The sequence below is a fragment of the Staurois parvus genome, unplaced genomic scaffold (genome assembly GCF_062004578.1).
Source record: "Staurois parvus isolate SC_StPar_1 unplaced genomic scaffold, SC_StPar_1.0 ptg000135l, whole genome shotgun sequence".
Classification (NCBI taxonomy): Eukaryota; Metazoa; Chordata; class Amphibia; order Anura; family Ranidae; genus Staurois; species Staurois parvus.
This window is the reverse complement of record NW_028317931.1, coordinates 6,571,423-6,590,202: the sequence shown is the minus strand read 5'-3', so window position 1 is coordinate 6,590,202 and position 18,780 is coordinate 6,571,423. Positions and strand designations below refer to the sequence as shown.

The 18,780-nt window shown below is 40.1% G+C and overlaps 1 protein-coding gene across 2 annotated transcripts in view; it reads left to right on the top strand.

Annotated features, from left to right (window-relative positions):
* Positions 1 to 18,780, top strand: part of LOC149466019 (carotenoid-cleaving dioxygenase, mitochondrial-like) — a 45,289-nt gene that overhangs the window by 16,489 nt on the left and 10,020 nt on the right. For both annotated transcript variants that reach the window (XM_089673101.1, XM_089673100.1), the window contains exons 3-8: positions 2,181 to 2,392; positions 2,585 to 2,700; positions 5,630 to 5,732; positions 6,980 to 7,108; positions 11,197 to 11,357; positions 15,546 to 15,713. In XM_089673101.1, coding sequence (XP_089529227.1) covers positions 2,203 to 2,392; positions 2,585 to 2,700; positions 5,630 to 5,732; positions 6,980 to 7,108; positions 11,197 to 11,357; positions 15,546 to 15,713 — 867 coding nt within the window. In that variant the 5' untranslated portion in view covers positions 2,181 to 2,202. The remainder of the gene's footprint in view (positions 1 to 2,180; positions 2,393 to 2,584; positions 2,701 to 5,629; positions 5,733 to 6,979; positions 7,109 to 11,196; positions 11,358 to 15,545; positions 15,714 to 18,780) is intronic.

Sequence of the window (18,780 nt, the reverse complement as noted above, 5' to 3'; positions counted from 1 at the left end):
AGGAGCCTCTTGAAGGTACAGGTCTGTGAGAGCCAGAAATCTTGCTTGTTTGTAGGTGACCAAATACTTATTTTCCATCATAATTTGCAAATTCATTCCAAATCAGCCAATGTGATTGTCTGGATTTGTTTTCTCATTTTGTCTCTCATAGTTGAGGTCTACCTATGATGCCAATTACAGGCCTCTCTCATCTTTTTAAGTGGGAAAACTTGCACAATTGGTGGCTGACTAAATACGTTTTTGCCCCACTGTACATACTTGTATTGGTCCAAGCTGTGCCAATGTAACTACAGTATGTAAAAATGGCAATACTTAGAATTTAGCTTTAACACAATATAAATAACAGTCATAATATGCAAAGTAAACCAAACCGCAGTCAGTTGCAGTTCATGTCACTCTTATCAGATCACTGACAAATGCACTCTTCTATTTAGTTCACATTGCTATTATTCTTTCTCAGGAGAATATATATATATATATATATATATATATATATATATATATATATATATATATATCCAAATGTTACAGTGCTTTTTCAAGTAACTAAGTGGCCCCGCAGAAAGCCAAAAGTGGAACATATTGTGCTTAATTGTGAAGATAAATGTAACATAACTGCTATACCAGTACTATATTAAAATCAGAGGACGTCTAAGATTTCCAGATCGATCTAGATTTAGGCTTTTCTGCTTTACCCAATAAAAGCCCAAAGTGGAGTTCTGGCCCCCCGGAATGGGCTGCAGTCCTCTGGGACCTAGGATCCCCCCCCCCCCTCCCGAAAAAGGTGCCAAAAGTGGCAGCGGAAGGGGGGAGGATGCAAAAAAGTGGTGCTTCCTCTTTTGGGTGGAATTCTGCTTTAAAGTAATCGATCTATCCTATCTATCGCTGTGCTCAAGTTTTATATACTCTGGCAGAAATTGTGAAATTTTAATATTGAAAATGACCATGACAAAAAATCCTTTTATTGAAGGATGATCATGCGAAGCCATTTATTATCAAATGGTTGTTTTGGCTCCTTTTTAAATCGTAATGCTAACAGAAATCACCCAAATGGCCCGGATCAGAAGTTTCCATCCCCTGGAATGTTTGGCCTTGGTACAGACACACAAGGTGACACACACGGGTTAAAATGCCAATTAGAGGTTAATGTTCCACATCTGTGGCTTTTTAAATTGCAATTAGTGTCATTGTATAAATAGTCAATGCGTTTGTTAGCTCTTATGTGGAAGCACTGACTAGGCTAGATACTGAGCCGTGGGGGATCAGAAAAGAACTGTCAAGTCCTGCGCAAAGTCCTCCACTGTCCAAGCACAGGTTTGAAATATTCTTTTACTAAAAGTAGGCCATCCACCTGACTATGCTGTGAGGTTGCTGTGTAAATTGTAGGCCTGGATGGACAGGAATACAAATCCTCTAGCAGGTATAACAGCTGGACGTACAAAGAATGTGCTACTCCTTGGACTTAGAATTCAAGAATAATTGCTAAGAGTCAAACCAGATCCATTTCTATGTACAGCATCCAGTAAATACTCACACAGGTGCTGCTCTGCACAGTCCTCAAGAGAATGCAGCTTAGCATTCAGTCCCAAGAGAACGCTAGTTAAAAGTTGTTTTTTCAACATTGATCGTGAAAGTATGCATTTTTAAATCATGAAATAGTTGTGAGCCTCTTTCTTGTTTGGTATTATCTGCGGGATGCCATATATCACATTGTCTTCCTGCATCACTATACATGTAGCCCCCCTCCAAGGACAGTACTGATGATTGCTTATTCTCAGCACATGGGATAATATATACATGTAGCTGCTGCTTTCTAACACTCAGGTACTTACCAGTGCTTGGGGTCCAGGGCTGTCTTCCTGCAGCTAGTTCTTCTTATGGCTGTGGTCCCCACTGGGTAGCAACATCTTCAATATGGGAGCTCACTGAGCATACACAAGCTTTGCGAATGTCCTGCAGCTTTCTGCGACATAGGACATATCCTAGAGGGCTGCAGAAGAGGCAAGGGACATAATCCTCATATCTTCTGACTGCAGAAGTGGGAGCAAGTACCGAATTATTATTATTATTATTATTATTTTTATTTTTATTTTGGTTTCTAAAAAAAAAAAAAAAACTGTAGGCCAATGTTGACATTGCTTTTTAAATGCGCATTTTATTTATTTATTTTGTTTCCCTAGTTTTAACCACTGGTTCGATGGCATGGCCCTCATGCACAAATTTACAATTGTAGATGGAAATGTAACTTACATGAGCAAGTTCCTCCAAAGCAACGCGTACATGTCCAATGAAAGTGAGGACAGGATTGTGGTGTCTGAATTCGGAACTTTGGCCACACCAGACCCCTGTAAGAGTTTGTTTCAGCGCTTCATATCCACATTTGAGCTGCCAGGTATAGTAATGGATGTTCTTAATATTTGTTACTATGTGTATATCCACTTGCCCTCTTAAAAATGTACCCCCCCTTTCATGACTAGGCCATTTTTTTTTGCTATGCAGTATCTGCATTACTTTAACTAACAATTGCGTGGTCATGCAACACTGTACCCAAATAAAGGTTATGTTATTTTTCTATCATCTTTAGAGCAAACTGACAATGGATCTGTAAACTTTGTAAAATACAAAAAGGATTATTGTGTCAGCATAGAGGCAAACTTGATGCACAAGGTGGACCCAGCAACGCTGCAGACAAAAGAAGAGGTGACTGATTTATTTTATTTATGTGTTAGAGATATATATATATATATATATATATATATATATCTACTGTATTTGTCAAACATAAGCAGTAGAGCAGGGGTAGGCAACCTTTTGAGAGGTGGAGATCTACCTGAACAACATGAAAGATCAAAGATCACCAGGGTTTGAATCCATTAAAAAAAACAAAAAAAAAACTAGCAAGCTCTAACTAAATGGCAAGGAAAATTTAGACAAATATAATAAAACAAATGCCACTGTAAAAATAAACTTGACCTACCTTTTTAAAAATGGAAAATGTCAGTCATTAGGGCAGTGAACGATGTCATTAGGGAAGAGGTTGTTGTCAGAGCAGTGGATGTCAGTAGGGTAGAGGTTGATGTTGTGTCAGTAGGGCAGTGAATGGTGTTGGTAGTTTGTTTATTTTTCCATTTTTATTTTTTAATATAATTCACAATTTTCTTTAGGAGCCCTGTTGAAATTGAGCACTTGGGGGAGGGGCCAGGCAGCAGAAAAAAGGAGGAACAAGGATGGGAGGGGCAGCAGGGGAGGTGCACAACCAAGGATTCTGGGATTTTTACACACAACCACCTCTAGGGTTTGCAGAGAATGGTCCGAAAGAGTGTCCAGTAGATCAGCAGTATTTTAAAATACTACTCAGACCAGCCTGTCTGGCACCAACACCAATTGATACCCCTTTTTTGGGAAAACAGCTACCCCCCCCCCCCCACCTCTTCCAATGTGGGTTTCTGCTCTTAATGATATGCATATGGAAGAAATGTTGGTATCTGCCAATGATACCTACGATAAACACAAGTTACTATGGTTGGTCTGGTTCCATTTCTCCTCTTCTGACTCTCCAAGAATTGTGTTCTCCCATGGTGTCCTAATGGAGTTGAGTCTTGACTGTACGGTCCACTGCGTTGCAACCACCAGTTTGTCCTTACTGCCCATGTCTGGCTGAGAGCCGCTGGGTTTCGCCGATGCGATCCTGGTGGTGGACCACTTTTGATTCTGCCCCTTGCCTCCTGACCCCTCCTTTTCCTTTACATTTTAACACTATATTCTTTTCTTTCTGTACTCATCTTTTTTTATCTTGGGTTTGTATATTGAATTATGCGGAGGTATTTCTTTAGTTCCCCTTGTCTAATCCATTATTTTTCCGCTACACAGAATTTTAAGTATTCTTGCATGGCAGACCACTTACTGTTATCTCACATATATATTCTTATTATTATAACCAAATTTACCACCCTAACTCCTCCCATAGTTTTTACACTACATAGACAGGAATATACCGTAACGTGCGGATTGTTCCCGATTGGTGTGCTATTACTTTGTGGAATGTTTCGCCGAATGGTTCACGAAATATCAGCGTTTTTGTGGTGAAATTGGTCCCATAGGAATGAATGGCGGAATGTTAGAGTGGGAGCTGACAAAAGCTAGAGTGTGAGCTGAAAAATCAGGACATGATTTCTAAACTGCCATCACTCCCTCATTTTCAAGCCCACCTACACAAATCTTATATCAAAACGTTCAGCTATCCCTGCTGTCACTAAAAATGTCCATGGCTAAGCCATAGTCCTGATAGTTTTCACAATATGACCATTTGTTTGCAACTCACGCCACCCATTGACATTCATTGAAACTCCACTCTAGCCACCTCAGATTTGAAGGGCAATTTCTAAACTGAAATATTAAAAATGAAGGCAGTGTCGCAGAGAAATACTATGCATCAAAATGTAAGTCTGGGTCTTGTGATTCTCACAATATAAAGCTCTTCGCTGTAGGATTTATAGTTTTTAAAACTATGACCATTTGAAGACACCAGTGAAGTGGGCAATTTTGGAGCAGTTTGTTTTTAACCGCTCTTCTCTGCCCTATTTTGAAATCTAATTTTGAATTCGTGACAGTTTAGCCGGCTTCTGGTTAAAGGTTTGGAAAGAAGTTTTCTACAGTAGAGAGTATTTGAGCTGTTTTCAACTAGCTACATTTATGAAAAGAAATTGGCGCTGTGTGAATATCTTCATGCCAACTAAAGGAAAGAGATCTAAAGCTGCAAAGATACGCTGGACTAAACTGGACCTTTCAGACCCACGCTTTCAGGATCTGGAGCCCCACAGCAGCGTAGTGGAAATGGAGGTTTGTGACTCTGCTAACTCCATAAAGTTACTCTGCCCAGTCCAACCTTTTCACAGTTACTCCACCCACTCCAGTTGTAGACTACCGGTGGAGGCAAGAACACTTCACACAATTTTCCCAGAAATTGTAGCTTTTCTAGTTATTCTTGCATGGCAAGACCACTTACTGTTATCTCACATATATATTCTTATAGCCAAATTTACCACCCTAACTCCTCCCACAGTTTTTACACTACATAGACAGTAATATACAGAAACGTGCAGATTGTTCCCAATTTGTGTGCTGTTACTTTGTGGAACGTTTCGCCAAATGGTTCACGAAATATCGGCGTTTTTGTGGTGAAATTGGTCCCATAGGAATGAATGGTGGAATGTTCAAAACTATAGTGGGTAGAGTGGGACTGCCCAGTCCAACCTTTTCAGTTACTCCAACCACACAACAGTTACTCCAGCCACTCCACCCAGTTACTCCGCCCACTCCAGTTGTAGACTACTGGTGGAGGCAAGAACACTTCACACATTTTCACCAGAAATTGTAGCTTTTCTAGTTTATATTACTCTCCTGGATCATCCTCCCGTTCGAGATTTCTGTACATTTACTTCCTTGTATATGTGATCACCATATCTTATTTTTCGTTGTGTAAAATTTGATGTTAAAATGCAATAAAGACAAATTTTGCCTTGTAAAAAGATTTTAATGCTACTTTCTGTAATGTTGTGAATACAAATAGGATATTAAAATGATCCTAGACCTAACAGTGGGACTATGAACCCTCACCATTTTATTTCAGGTTGACTGGACAAAATATATTGCTGTGAATGGGGCAACAGCTCACCCTCACTATGATCCATGTGGTACGACATACAACATGGGGAATTCCTATGGAATGTATGGTAAGGAAAGTAACAACTTTTATATTGCATGCACAAAAATCAACTTTATACATTTCCTGTCTATGTGAAGCCTTGCATTGGAGATACATATATAAATCTCTTCCCTTAAGAGCCACCAGCCATGCAAAGTGTCGGCATGGGTGGTGGCTCTTAAGCATGGTTGTCACTGACAACTCTAGTCCCCACTGAAGATCAGAAAACCAGAGAGGTTCCTGATAAAGTGATCACTGTGACCACAAGGACATGCAATATGTAGCTTTACTGACAAATTTAGCATCCAGCTCTAAGATATACATTGCCACCATCAGGCTGCAGTGGGATCTACACTATCTTTTTAATAGGGTAATTGTCAAATACAAGTAAAATATTGGAAACTGGTACAATATTTTAAAAATAAAACGTGTAAAAAAAAAAACAAAAAAAACAAAAAAGGCTGCAATAGAAAAAAACAGAACAGAGTATTCAAAAATTTGTACCAATAAAACCTTTTTTGTGTGGCTTTTAAAATATCAAAAGTATCTAGGTAGGCTAATTAGTCAGTTATTGTCAAGTTAACCAATGCATGCTGACATGGCTAAATTTGACTTGGGCATCCTACCGTTAATATTCTCAGTATTAAAAATTGTTTTAAGTTTTAGAATTATAAACATGTGGATGTTAAAGCACTTAAAAAACGCTTTTTTTTTTTTTTTTTTTTTTTTAAATTCAGTTTTATGAAAATGCAATGTTTGACTAACGATTTTTGGATTCTAGAGTAAAAGGGGTGTTAGTGAAAAAACAGCACCAAAAAAAAGTTTTCATTCATGTAATGGTTTTGGCAGCTTGTAGTCTTATTTCCAAATCTTGGGTACCATGGCAGGAATTAAAAAAAAAAAAGTCCTATATACAGTAGATTAGATTCCAGTTTTTTATTACAATGCTGGCAGATTAATATAAATAATAAACTTTATATAGCGCCTTTTTTAAAGGGTGCTTCTCAAAGCAGATTATACAATGCTTTACCAAGCTGAGGTGTAAAAATTAAGTGGGAGCCTGCCTGTCGCTCTGTTCATAAATACATTTCTTTTTACCAGCACCAGATCCTGACAGTTTATATTGTTCCCTGTTTGTCTTTTTTAGTCTCTACATTTTGTTAAAAAAAAAAACCTGCCGTTTTGGAATGTCAAAGGCAATACAAAATATGTAATTCAAATACAAGGTCCTTTTTGATACATTTGTATTCTATAATTCATATGTACATTTTGCAGGGACCTTTTACAATATTGTTAAGGTGCCTCCTCAGGAATCAGAAGATGAAGGAATACTACAAGGGGCAGAGGTCATTTGCTCAATACCTGCAGTGGACAATTGGAACCCCTGTTATTACCATAGTTTTGGTACGTATCTTGCGAAAGGAAAACTATAATTAACAGTCAATTTTATTTCTGTTTTGAAACTGATGTTTTATATCTACTTATTATCTCATTATTTAACATAGCTTTTCAAATTTTGATTTTGCAATGATCTTGAATGTAAGGAACCTGTGGTACCATGCAGTGTATATATTTGATAAACTGGGGTAGGATTTATCATGAATAATGGTATCAGATCTGATCAATTCATAGAAAGGGATTTCCTTTCAGTGCCAAAAACTATTTTCCTAGTCCGATTTTATATGGCACTACATTTGTGTGTTACATACAAATTGTGTACATACAGAATGAAGGAGTTAAGTATGAAACTAAGGATAGAGATACAGTAGGTGAGTTAAAAAGATAGAGAAAAGGAGTGCGCCTCGGCTTGAGGGGGTTAGGAGTCTAGGGGAAAGCTCTTGTTCTAAATCAGTGGCCCTTTTCATGTATTTGTCCAGCCCTTGGGGCACTATTCTTCCCACTGACACCAACAAGGAGGCACCATTCCTCTCACTGACACCAACAATTGGGCAATTTTCTTTCCACTGGAACCAATGATGGGACACTTTTCCTCCTGACACCAGCAAGGGGACATAATTCCTCTCACTGATATATAAAAAAAATTACGTACTATTCCTCCAAATAATACCAATGATTAGGCACCATTCCTCCACTTATTACCATTGATGGGGCACTATTCCTCCTTCTGACTACAGCCACTATGCTTTTTGCCCTCACTGATGCTGGGGAATTTTCTACTCCCATTGGCCACTCCGGCCCCCTTTAAGTCAACTGGCCCTTTTTGTTTAGAACATTTGGAGACACCTGCTCTAAACTAATGGATTCATATTTCGCATAATACAACGTTCAGTATTTACAGTTACGTGCGTATCAATTCATTATCTGTCATAATCCAGTGAATTTTGGTCTTGATTAGTCCTGCCTACCAATAAGTAATTTTTTGACTTTTTTTTTTTTTTAAGTTTTGGCTGCTAGAAAAATGTATGAGATTACTCTTTGGGACTTTCTTGGATCATTTCAAATCATTCTACTGTGAAATAGAAAAGTAATAATGTAGTGCTACTGCTGTAGGAGGTGCTGAATAAGATGGGTCCTCTGTTCATTGCTTGACCTTCCCAAGGACCTCAGTCCCTCTGACACACCAGGTTGACTGTTTAAAGCAAGTAAACACAGTAAAGCCCGGCAAATAAGCCTCATTACCCAATAATAGTATTGTATCCAAAAAAGGGCACCGAAACAGAGAAAGTAACCTTAATATATTGTTTCACAGTAAAGTTGATAACCAAGCAATTGTGGCAACACAGTTCAGCATAAAGGATGGCTAATCATGAGGGCTAGATATAAGTGGCATGAACCGTCCAGACCAGCAAGAACAGTAGCAATGCCATCCAGAATGTGACCGTTGGCAGTAGGGTGGTTTGTCTACCAATACAGGGGCTATACTGCCAGTGGGCACTAGTGATGGTGGTGCTAAGCCTAATCCTACTGGTTAAGCACAATTTACATTTTGACAATATAGACAAACCACAAAACAAAGAAAAAGGGAATACAAGAAAACCTATAGGTTGGATATTAGGGGCAGTCCTTAAAATTGTCTGCCGGCTTACATTGGGGCCTTTTAGATGAGTGTTGGTGCATTTATAATAGTCCCTTCAATCCCGCAAGCAGTAAGGTGACAAGTGCAGCTCAGTTCAGTGCAAGATGAACTAGAAGTGGGCCGGATATTAAAAAAAATAATGTTGTATTACTGCAGCACTGATTCGGTAGTGTTGTGGTATTGACTTAAGTTTGATGAGGTACCAGATTGCTATGTATGAATGTGGGTTGGGTGCTATGATTGTCCTGCCCTCAGAGGCTTATCCACTGCTAACTGCACATGGTAGGCCAGCAGCCGTCTCACTAACTCCCTGTTGTGGCAGTAGGCTCTTACGATGGAAGGCACCCTTATGGTCTTTCTGATGTAGCCGTAACTTTACCAGACCCCTGTTCCTGCTGGTGAACACTCTGGTCTCTTGGTGGTAACACCACAAGGTGATTAGACTGACAGTGTTGCTGATCCCCAGTGATCTCCTCTTCACCTCAGGCTTTCCTAGGCTACCTGATCTAATCTTCTGGTGAAGCCATTCCTTGATTTGGATGTATGCTTTGGGTCGTTGTCATGCTATAAGATGAAGTTCCTGTTCATGTTCAGCTTTCTAGCAGAATCCTGAAGGTTTTGTGCCAATATTGACTGGTATTTGGAACTGTTCATAATTCCCTCTACCTTGACTAAAGCCCCAGTTCAGCTGGCCATAAAGTTCAACCTTGGTTTCATCAGACCAGAACACATTTTCCCACATGCTTTTGGGAGGCTTCAGATGTGTTTTTGCAAAATGTAGCCCGGCTTGGAGGATGTTCTTCGTAAGAAAAGGCTTCCGTCTTGCCACTCTACCCCATAGCCCAGACATATGAAGAATACGGGAGATTGTTGTCACATGGACCACACAGCCAGTACTTGCCAGATATTCCTGCAGCTCCTTTAGGGCCAGTTCACACTACCAAAATGTACTCTGGATGCATTCCAGATACGTTTTTGCTTACAGTTCACACCACACGCAGTTCCAGTGCAGTGTTGATGCAGTTTGCTATGTTCCAGTCTGGTTCTGTGCAGAAAAATTAGTGTTCTATATATTTTTTTTTTTTCTCTGCACTGGAAACTGACGAACTGACTGCACTAGTGAGAACTAGGACCATTGGAATAGATGAAAAACGCTGTGCATGCATTTTTGATGCAGAAAAAAAAGCACACAGAACTGCATCTAGTGTGAACTAGCCCTCATTGTTGCTGTAGGCCTCTTGGCAGTCTCCCAGACCAGTTTTCTTCTCGTCTTTTCATCAATTTTGGAGGGACATCCAGTTCTTGGTAATCTCACTGTTGTGCCATATTTTCTCCGCTTGATGACGGTCTTCACTGGTGTTCCATGGTATATCTAATGCCTTGGAAATTCTTTTGTACCTGTCTCCTGACTGATACCTTTTTAACAATGAGATCCCTCTGATGCTTTGGAAGCTCTCTGCGCACTATGGCTTTTGCTGTAAGATGCGACTAAGAAAATGTCAGGAAAGACCAAGTAGAACAGCTGAACTTTATTTGGGGTTAATCAGAGGCACTTTAAATGATGGCAGGTGTGTACTGACTCCTATTTAACATTATTTTGAATGTGATTGCTTAATTCTGAACTCGGCTACATCTCCAGTTATCAGAGGGTGTGCACACTTATGCAACCACATTACTTTAGTTTTTTTATGTTTACTCCTCCCCCCTCCTAAAAGATTTCTGTTTGTTGTTCAACTGAGTTGTTTAGATTATAGGTCACATTAAAGGTGGAAAAAGCTCTAAAAAATGTTTTATATATATATATATATATATATATATATTCAGATTTTTTTTTTACATATTTTTATGCATTCTAAAAATGTAGAATCCGTTTTTTATTTCAAATCGAGTTGTACAGTTTATAGGTCACATTAAAGGTGGAAAAAGTTCTGAAATTATTTATTTATCTTTGATGCAAAAAAAAAAATTATATCAGAGACCTGACATTTTACGGGTGTGTAGACTTTTTTTATATCCACAGTAGATATCCAGCATGATATTTTTCCACATTGAGATTTGATGTGTTTTCAAAGAGTTCCTTTTTTAAATTTTTTTTTTTTTTTTTTGTAAAATACTAGCTGCAAAAATTAGCCCTACATTAAAAAAAAAAAAAAAAAAGTCTAGCAATATAAATCTTTCGAACCTGTTTACAGAGCAGCTAAATATTATTGCTGCGGAAATGTCAGCGCAGAAAGTTATAAACCAATATAAAGTGATGCACTGGTTGAAGACAGATAATGCACAAAATGCGACGACAGCGCATTGAAAGCGCATCAGCGCTCCGGTTTACTGATCTCAGTACTGTCAATTGAAGAGATAACCGTGTAATTCATCGCAGATTTCTAAGCATTAACTGTGTAAATAAATATATATTTTTTTGCTTCTGTTTTCCAATATTCTTTTGCTTCATTCCAAGGTATGACCAAAAACTACATCGTGTTTATAGAACAGCCAATAAAGATAAATATTCTAAGAATTATTACACGGAATATATTGGGTGTACCCATAATTGACTGTCTGAGCTGGGATCCAAGCTGTGACACCATTTTCCATGTGGCAGACAAAAGCACAGGAAAGGTAAGGCTGATTAACCTCCCTGGCGGTATGATTATTTCAGATTTTTGGTGCTGAAAGTGGTACCGTTATTTTGCATGGAAATTTGGGGTTTTATATTGTAGGCCTGTAATTCTTAGGAATAACTCACTGAAATCTGCCTGAACAAGAGTCTAGTAAACCTCCCGGGTAGGATAAAACTTAAAATACGAAATCATAAATTATAATTAATCATAAATATAATAATAAATTTAATTCAATAATATAATCAAACCAAAAACACTGAAATTTGAAATATAGCGCCAAGTTCGCACATCACTGAGCAAAGTCGCAGAATCGTTTGCTCAGTGAAAAGTCGCAGAATCGTTTTCAGTGTCTGACACATTTCCCCCACGAATCATCACTCAATTCTGCAAGTGGTTCTGATTTACTATCGCTGTTCTCTAGCCGGTCTAAAACCGCTTTTGACCTAAAGGGACACTTTTTGGACGCCATGGACTTTTCTCAGTTTCCAGGCAATAAGAACAGTAAAAATGCAGGCAGGGCACAGGACAAAGCAGTAGGGACAAAATGTATGTGAAATGGTTTGATACAGTAATGTTTTACTATGTGATTTTAGTATCACTTTTTGTCACTTTCAAATTTCCCGCCTTTCCGTTCCCCGTACGTCCCGACGTCGCAGGGGACGGAACCCGGATTACATTGCCAGGGACACTGCAGGAGGGACATTGCGGGAGCGCAGGACTAAGTGAGGGATTGCGGAGCAGTGCCACATGGTATTCCCGAGTGTAGCTCGGGGTTACCGCTTTGAAGGGGTTTTTTTTTTTTAAACCTTCATGCATTCTATGCAGCTCCCCCAGCCCCCCCCCCATTACTTACCTGAGCCTCAATGAGATCCAGTAATGAACGACAGCCTTGGCTATCCCGGGTCACTGCCTTGTCATTTGGCTGAGATAGCAAGCAGGAGCCATTGGCTGCCAATCACAGCCAGTCAGCCAAGGAGGAGAGGGGCGGGGCCAAGTTGTGGCTCTTCGTGTGAATGGACACACGAAGCAGCGGGTACCCCCATAGCAAGCAGAAAGGAGCCAGGGCGAGCCTGTGTGGGACCCGAGAAGAGGATCTGGGCTACTCTGTGCAAAACCATTACACAAAGCAGGTAAGTATAGACATGTTTGTTATTTTACAACATTTTTTTTAACCTTTTTTAGTAACGCTTTAAATGCCCGGTCATGCCAGTGCGATTTGAAAATTTAAATCTCATCTTATGAATGTGAATGTCAGTGTCGTAACGTGATTCACTGCAGCACGATTGCTAAAGTAGTTCTTTCATTACTTTCTTCTGCAGTTTTGTTGCAATTTCACAAACCTAGAATAAAATGGAAATTGTGCTGCAAATTGCAAGAAATTGTTGAAAATCTTCTTAAGTAGGAAAGTCTTCCGAAATCACACCTGAAATTGTGCTGAAATTGCACAATTTTAATTTGCAGTGGTGTGACCGGTGACTAAATGTCACTATTGGGGAGATTTTACTAGTGCAGGCAATACATGGTTCGAATTCCGAATAAATTTTCTTAAGAAAATTGGATATTTTGTGCGTTTTTGTAATGCGATGGAGCCATCATTTATTTCGAAAATTCAACCAAATAAGCCTTCAATTTCCCCTCCTGTTGCTACAGAAAAGAATTTGTGGCCAAGAATTTTCTTTCCAGGTCAGTTTTATATTCCTTGCATGATTCTCCCATCATTTAATTCGAAGTTAGTTTTGTTTTTAAAAAAAAATTTCCAACATGCCCGATCACTCTTATTCGATGAACATGAAAATCTGCCGTATCTGTGACCCACTAATGGTGTGAAATTCGAACGAAAAATCTTAGAAAAGATTTTTGAAAGGGAAATCTTTTGGACTTGGACCCATGTATGGCCAGCTTAAAACTGGAGAATGCGAAATCTGGTGCAGAAGAGCATAATAGCCAATCCGCTTTTCACTTCAGCTTGTTCAATTAAGATTTGACAATAAAACCTGGAGGCTGATTGGTTTCTATGCACAGCTGCACCAGATTTTGTACTCCAGTTTTAGTAAATCAGCCCCATATTTTTTATTTTTTTTGTTTTTTACACTCGCTAAGTTTTTGTCATTATTTACTGATGGTCTCACATTTTTAAGATTGAATATTATATTCCATGACGTGCTGAAAGGGCATCCCTGTGAATTATATTAGAAATAAAATACTCAGAATTGTCTGATTTCCAGATAAGCACCATCACTGCCTACTGTTAATGCTGAGATATTTGTAATAGTTCATTCCTATCTATTAAGGCTAGCAGCCTAAGAATTAAAGCAGGTAATACTGACTGGGGGAGTAAAGTTCCATACCTTGCCCTCCAGAAGATTTACCCCCTTTCCTGACCAGGCCATTTTTTCACGATACGGCGCTGTTACTGTAACTGACAATTGCGCGGTCATGCAACGCTGCACCCAAATGAAATGTAATGTCCTCTTCCCAAATAGAGCTTTATTTTGGTGGTATTTTTATCACCTTTGCAGTTTTTACTTTTTTTCTTTCACTATAAACAAACCGACAATTTTGAAAAAATATATATATTTTAATTTTCTGCTATAAAATATCCAATAAAAAATTTAAAACAAATTTCTTAAATTTAGACCAAAATGTATTCTGTGTAAACTAATATACAATTATTGGGATTTTTTTTTTTACCACAAATATGTAGCAGAATACATTTTGGTCTAAATTTAAGAAATTAGATTTACACTTTTCTTTTTTTTTTTTTTTTTTTTTTTTTTTTTTTAAATTGTCAGTCTTTGTTTATAGTGAAAAAAGTAAACTGTCCGCCACAAAATCACAGTCCTGCTATAAGTCGCTGCCACTAGTATTAAAAAAAAAAAAAAAAAAAAAAAATTCAGTATATGTACCATAGTTTGACGCTATAACTTCTGCGTAAACTAATATGCAATTATTGGGATTTTATTACCAAAAATATGTAGCAGAAGTTATGGCGTCAAACTATGGTACATATACTGAATTTTTTTTTTTAATACTAGTGGCAGCAACTTTTATAGCAGGACTGTGATTTTGCTGAAGACTGTTTTTTACTTTTTTTTTTCACTATAAACAAAGACTGACAATTTAAAAAAAACAAAAACCCCAATTTTTTTTCTGCTATAAAACCTACCCAATTAAAAAAAAAAAAAAAAAAAAGTAAATCTAATTTCTTAAATTTAGACCAATGTATTCTGCTACATATTTTTGGTAAAAAAAATCCCAATAATTGTATATTAGTTTGTGCAAAAGTTAGTGTCTCAAACTACGGTACATATATTGGATTTTTTTGTAAATATTTTTTTCTTTTTTTTATACTAGTAATAGCGGTGATCATCGACTTATAGCGGGACTGTGATATTTTGGAACTGATATTTTGGCGGACATTTTTACACGAACAGACTTTGTGGGAACCAGTGACACTAATACAGTGATCAGTGCTAAAAATATTCATTGGCTGGGAAGGAGTTAACCCTTTGATCACGGTAGATGTTAAGTGTGTGCCTAGCTATGTGCTTGGTGTACACTAGGTGGTGTTTTTACTATGGGAAGTGATGGATCGTGTTCTCAGCTCTGCAGAGAGAAACTATTCATGACTTTCCCCTGTCACAACAGTGCTATGGGTTTGTAAACATAGCCATAGCACTGTTCTTCCTCCCTGACCAACGATCTGCAGGTGCGGGGGCTTGCAGACCATTTTTGTGCTGCGACAGTTCACAGCTGTGCACGTCCCCCTTGTGTAGCAGAGATTTATATTCGCGATTTTGCACAGGAATGCCACCCTGTAGCAGTAAAACTTCTACAGGGCAGAAGGCAAGTTGAGGAGGATTTATGCATTTGGGTTGGTTTACTAAATGCAAATAGGTTGCTCACTATGCCAGGAAACTTCCCCAGAACCTGGCGAAGATGGTGAAATTTCACTTTGCAAAGATTACCCAATCATGTGTAAGATTAAAAAAAGCAACATTTTGCTTGCATGTGATTGGATGATGGAAGTCAGTGTCACTTCAGTGATTAAACTGGGGAAAATTACCTTTTTGAAGTGCATCTTCCCCTGTAAAGTGAGCAGTATATTTGCCTTTTAGTAAATCAACCCTATTGTTCCTGCACTTTACCATGGTACATGTTCTTCAGCATCTTTTCTCTGTTACAGCTTCATTCCGTGAAGTACCATACCAAAGCCGTCGTAATGTTTCATCAAATCAATGCCTATGAAGACCAGGACTGCATTGTACTTGATCTCTGCTGCCAAGATAACGGGGATGTGTTACATCTGTATCAGCTGCAAAACCTGCGCAAGTCTGGGAAAGCTTTGGATGAGGTAGTGTGTGTGTTTAATAGAATTTAAAGTGCTACTAAACCCCGGATCCCTGCATTCCCTATGCCTGGTCTCCCCGGATCCCTGCATTCCCTATGCCTGGTCTCCCCGGATCCCTGCATTCCCTATGCCTGGTCTCCCCGGAACCCTGCATTCCCTATGCCTGGTCTCCCCGGAACCCTGCATTCCCTATGCCTGGTCTCCCCGGAACCCTGCATTCCCTATGCCTGGTCTCCCCGGATCCCTGCATTCCCTATGCCTGGTCTCCCCGGATCCCTGCATTCCCTATGCCTGGTCTCCCCGGATCCCTGCATTCCCTATGCCTGGTCTCCCCGGAACCCTGCATTCCCTATGCCTGGTCTCCTCGGAACCCTGCATTCCCTATGCCTGGTCTCCCCGGATCCCTGCATTCCCTATGCCTGGTCTCCCCGGATCCCTGCATTCCCTATGCCTGGTCTCCCCGGATCCCTGCATTCCCTATGCCTGGTCTCCCCGGATCCCTGCATTCCCTATGCCTGGTCTCCCCGGATCCCTGCATTCCCTATGCCTGGTCTCCCCGGATCCCTGCATTCCCTATGCCTGGTCTCCCCGGATCCCTGCATTCCCTATGCCTGGTCTCCCCGGATCCCTGCATTCCCTATGCCTGGTCTCCCCGGATCCCTGCATTCCCTATGCCTGGTCTCCCCGGATCCCTGCATTCCCTATGCCTGGTCTCCCCGGATCCCTGCATTCCCTATGCCTGGTCTCCCCGGATCCCTGCATTCCCTATGCCTGGTCTCCCCGGATCCCTGCATTCCCTATGCCTGGTCTCCCCGGATCCCTGCATTCCCTATGCCTGGTCTCCCCGGATCCCTGCATTCCCTATGCCTGGTCTCCCCGGATCCCTGCATTCCCTATGCCTGGTCTCCCCGGATCCCTGCATTCCCTATGCCTGGTCTCCCCGGATCCCTGCATTCCCTATGCCTGGTCTCCCCGGATCCCTGCATTCCCTATGCCTGGTCTCCCCGGATCCCTGCATTCCCTATGCCTGGTCTCCCCGGATCCCTGCATTCCCTATGCCTGGTCTCCCCGGATCCCTGCATTCCCTATGCCTGGTCTCCCCGGATCCCTGCATTCCCTATGCCTGGTCTCCCCGGATCCCTGCATTCCCTATGCCTGGTCTCCCCGGATCCCTGCATTCCCTATGCCTGGTCTCCCCGGATCCCTGCATTCCCTATGCCTGGTCTCCACAGTAAACAGAACATGAAAATACAATTATATTAGTAAATCTAAACTGTTTAATAGAAGTCACAAGTCTGCTCTAACTGCTGATGAGAAAAGGTATTTGTGCCCAGCACAGTACATGTTAAAGCTTATAGGTGGATGCAGAACCCCTGACCTCTGTCTGGACAGTGCTGATTGCATGTGATCAGCGCAGGGCGACTCTCCCAAGCAATAAAAAAAACCTCTCTAGCAATACACACTAAACTAAGCATGTGCAGAATGGCTATGGTTCAGACTGTCTTATCAGGAGATAAGAAAGGGACACTGAAGAAGGGGAGGATCAGAGAAGTCAGGATCAAACAGCCTTTTTACACAATATGGAGGATTAACCCCTAACGTTCCACAGTGAGTATCACAAGCATGCTTTACTTCATATACAGACTAAAGTGTTTCTAAACCCACAAGTACAATCAAAGATTGCATTTACCAGTTCATACTGTAATCCGGAATTGCTGAAACTACTGAAGATGTAAGGAGCAAGATCACATGAAGTTATTGTGCATTTATGGCAGTAATCATGAACCTCAAAGTTGAACTCTAGGCATTCTGTAAAATACACAAAGGAAAACATACTGTATATGGGAGATGTTTTGTCTGACAAATGAATTGTACCTCTTCTATGCGGAAAATTTGGAAAACTTCAGATGGGTCTGTACATGTCATCTTGAAGAGGGAGACCTTGCAGGGGGCGGCAGGATTTCCATCCATGGCGGCGTATTGTGTTACCAGTGGTTGGTGTGGTGACTGATCTCAAGGCAGTTAGGACCACATTCACAAGCTCCTCCCTTGTAGTTCTGGACTGATCCCTCACTTTTCTCATGATCATTCTTACTTCATGAGGCAAAATCTTGCAGGGAGCTCCAGACCGAGAGAAATTGATGGAGTGATTATTTGCAAATGGAAGAAATACAAAATAACCAACAGTTGTCTCCTCCTCACCAAGCTTTGCTGATGGTCTTGTAGCCCATTCCAACCTTGTGCAGGTCTACAGTCTTGTCCCTGATGTTTTGACAGCTCATTGGTCTTGCCCATGGTGGTGCCTAAGAAGAGATTCCGTGGACAGGTCTTTTACAGTATACACCTGTTATTGTTATACACAGTGTTATAGTTATTCTTAGGAGCACCTTCTTAAATTGACAGGACTAATCTGTGTACCACATGAGCACATAGCCAGTCTGTGGGAGCCAGAATTATTGTTGGTTGGTAGGGGATCAAATACTATTTTACACACTGAACCGCAACTCAATTTATTACAATTGTATCATGTGTGTTTTCTGGATTTTTGGTTGATAGTCTGTCTATCATTTAAAATACACCTACGATAAACATTATAGACTCTTCATTTATTTGTAAGTGAGCAAACGTACAAAATCTGCAGGGGATCAAATCATTCAATTCCCCACTGTGTGTCCAGTAGTCCAGGGCATGATGGGAACCGTAAAAAGCCCACACCTGCCACTGAAGAAAGTGAGTAAATGGGCACTCTGCAACAGCGCATTAAGACAAGCCATCATTTTTATACTCTAACTATAGACATCTTAGAGAAATTGATCTTCAACGTTCACAACAGAAGCACTGAAATCTCAGATATTTTCTATGAGAGCAGATCTTGGCAGGCTGCCAGACTTTGTAAACACGCAGCAGGTGTTTCTAAGCTGTTGGAAAGGACTGAAATTGGACTTTAAGGGCTCATTTACACTTTCTTCAAAATGTGGCATTGGACACTTTGTGTTTTTTTTTTTTTTTTTTTTTTTTTTTTTTTAGTGCTCTGAATGCCAGCCAAAGCCCCTGTCACTAAATAAAATGG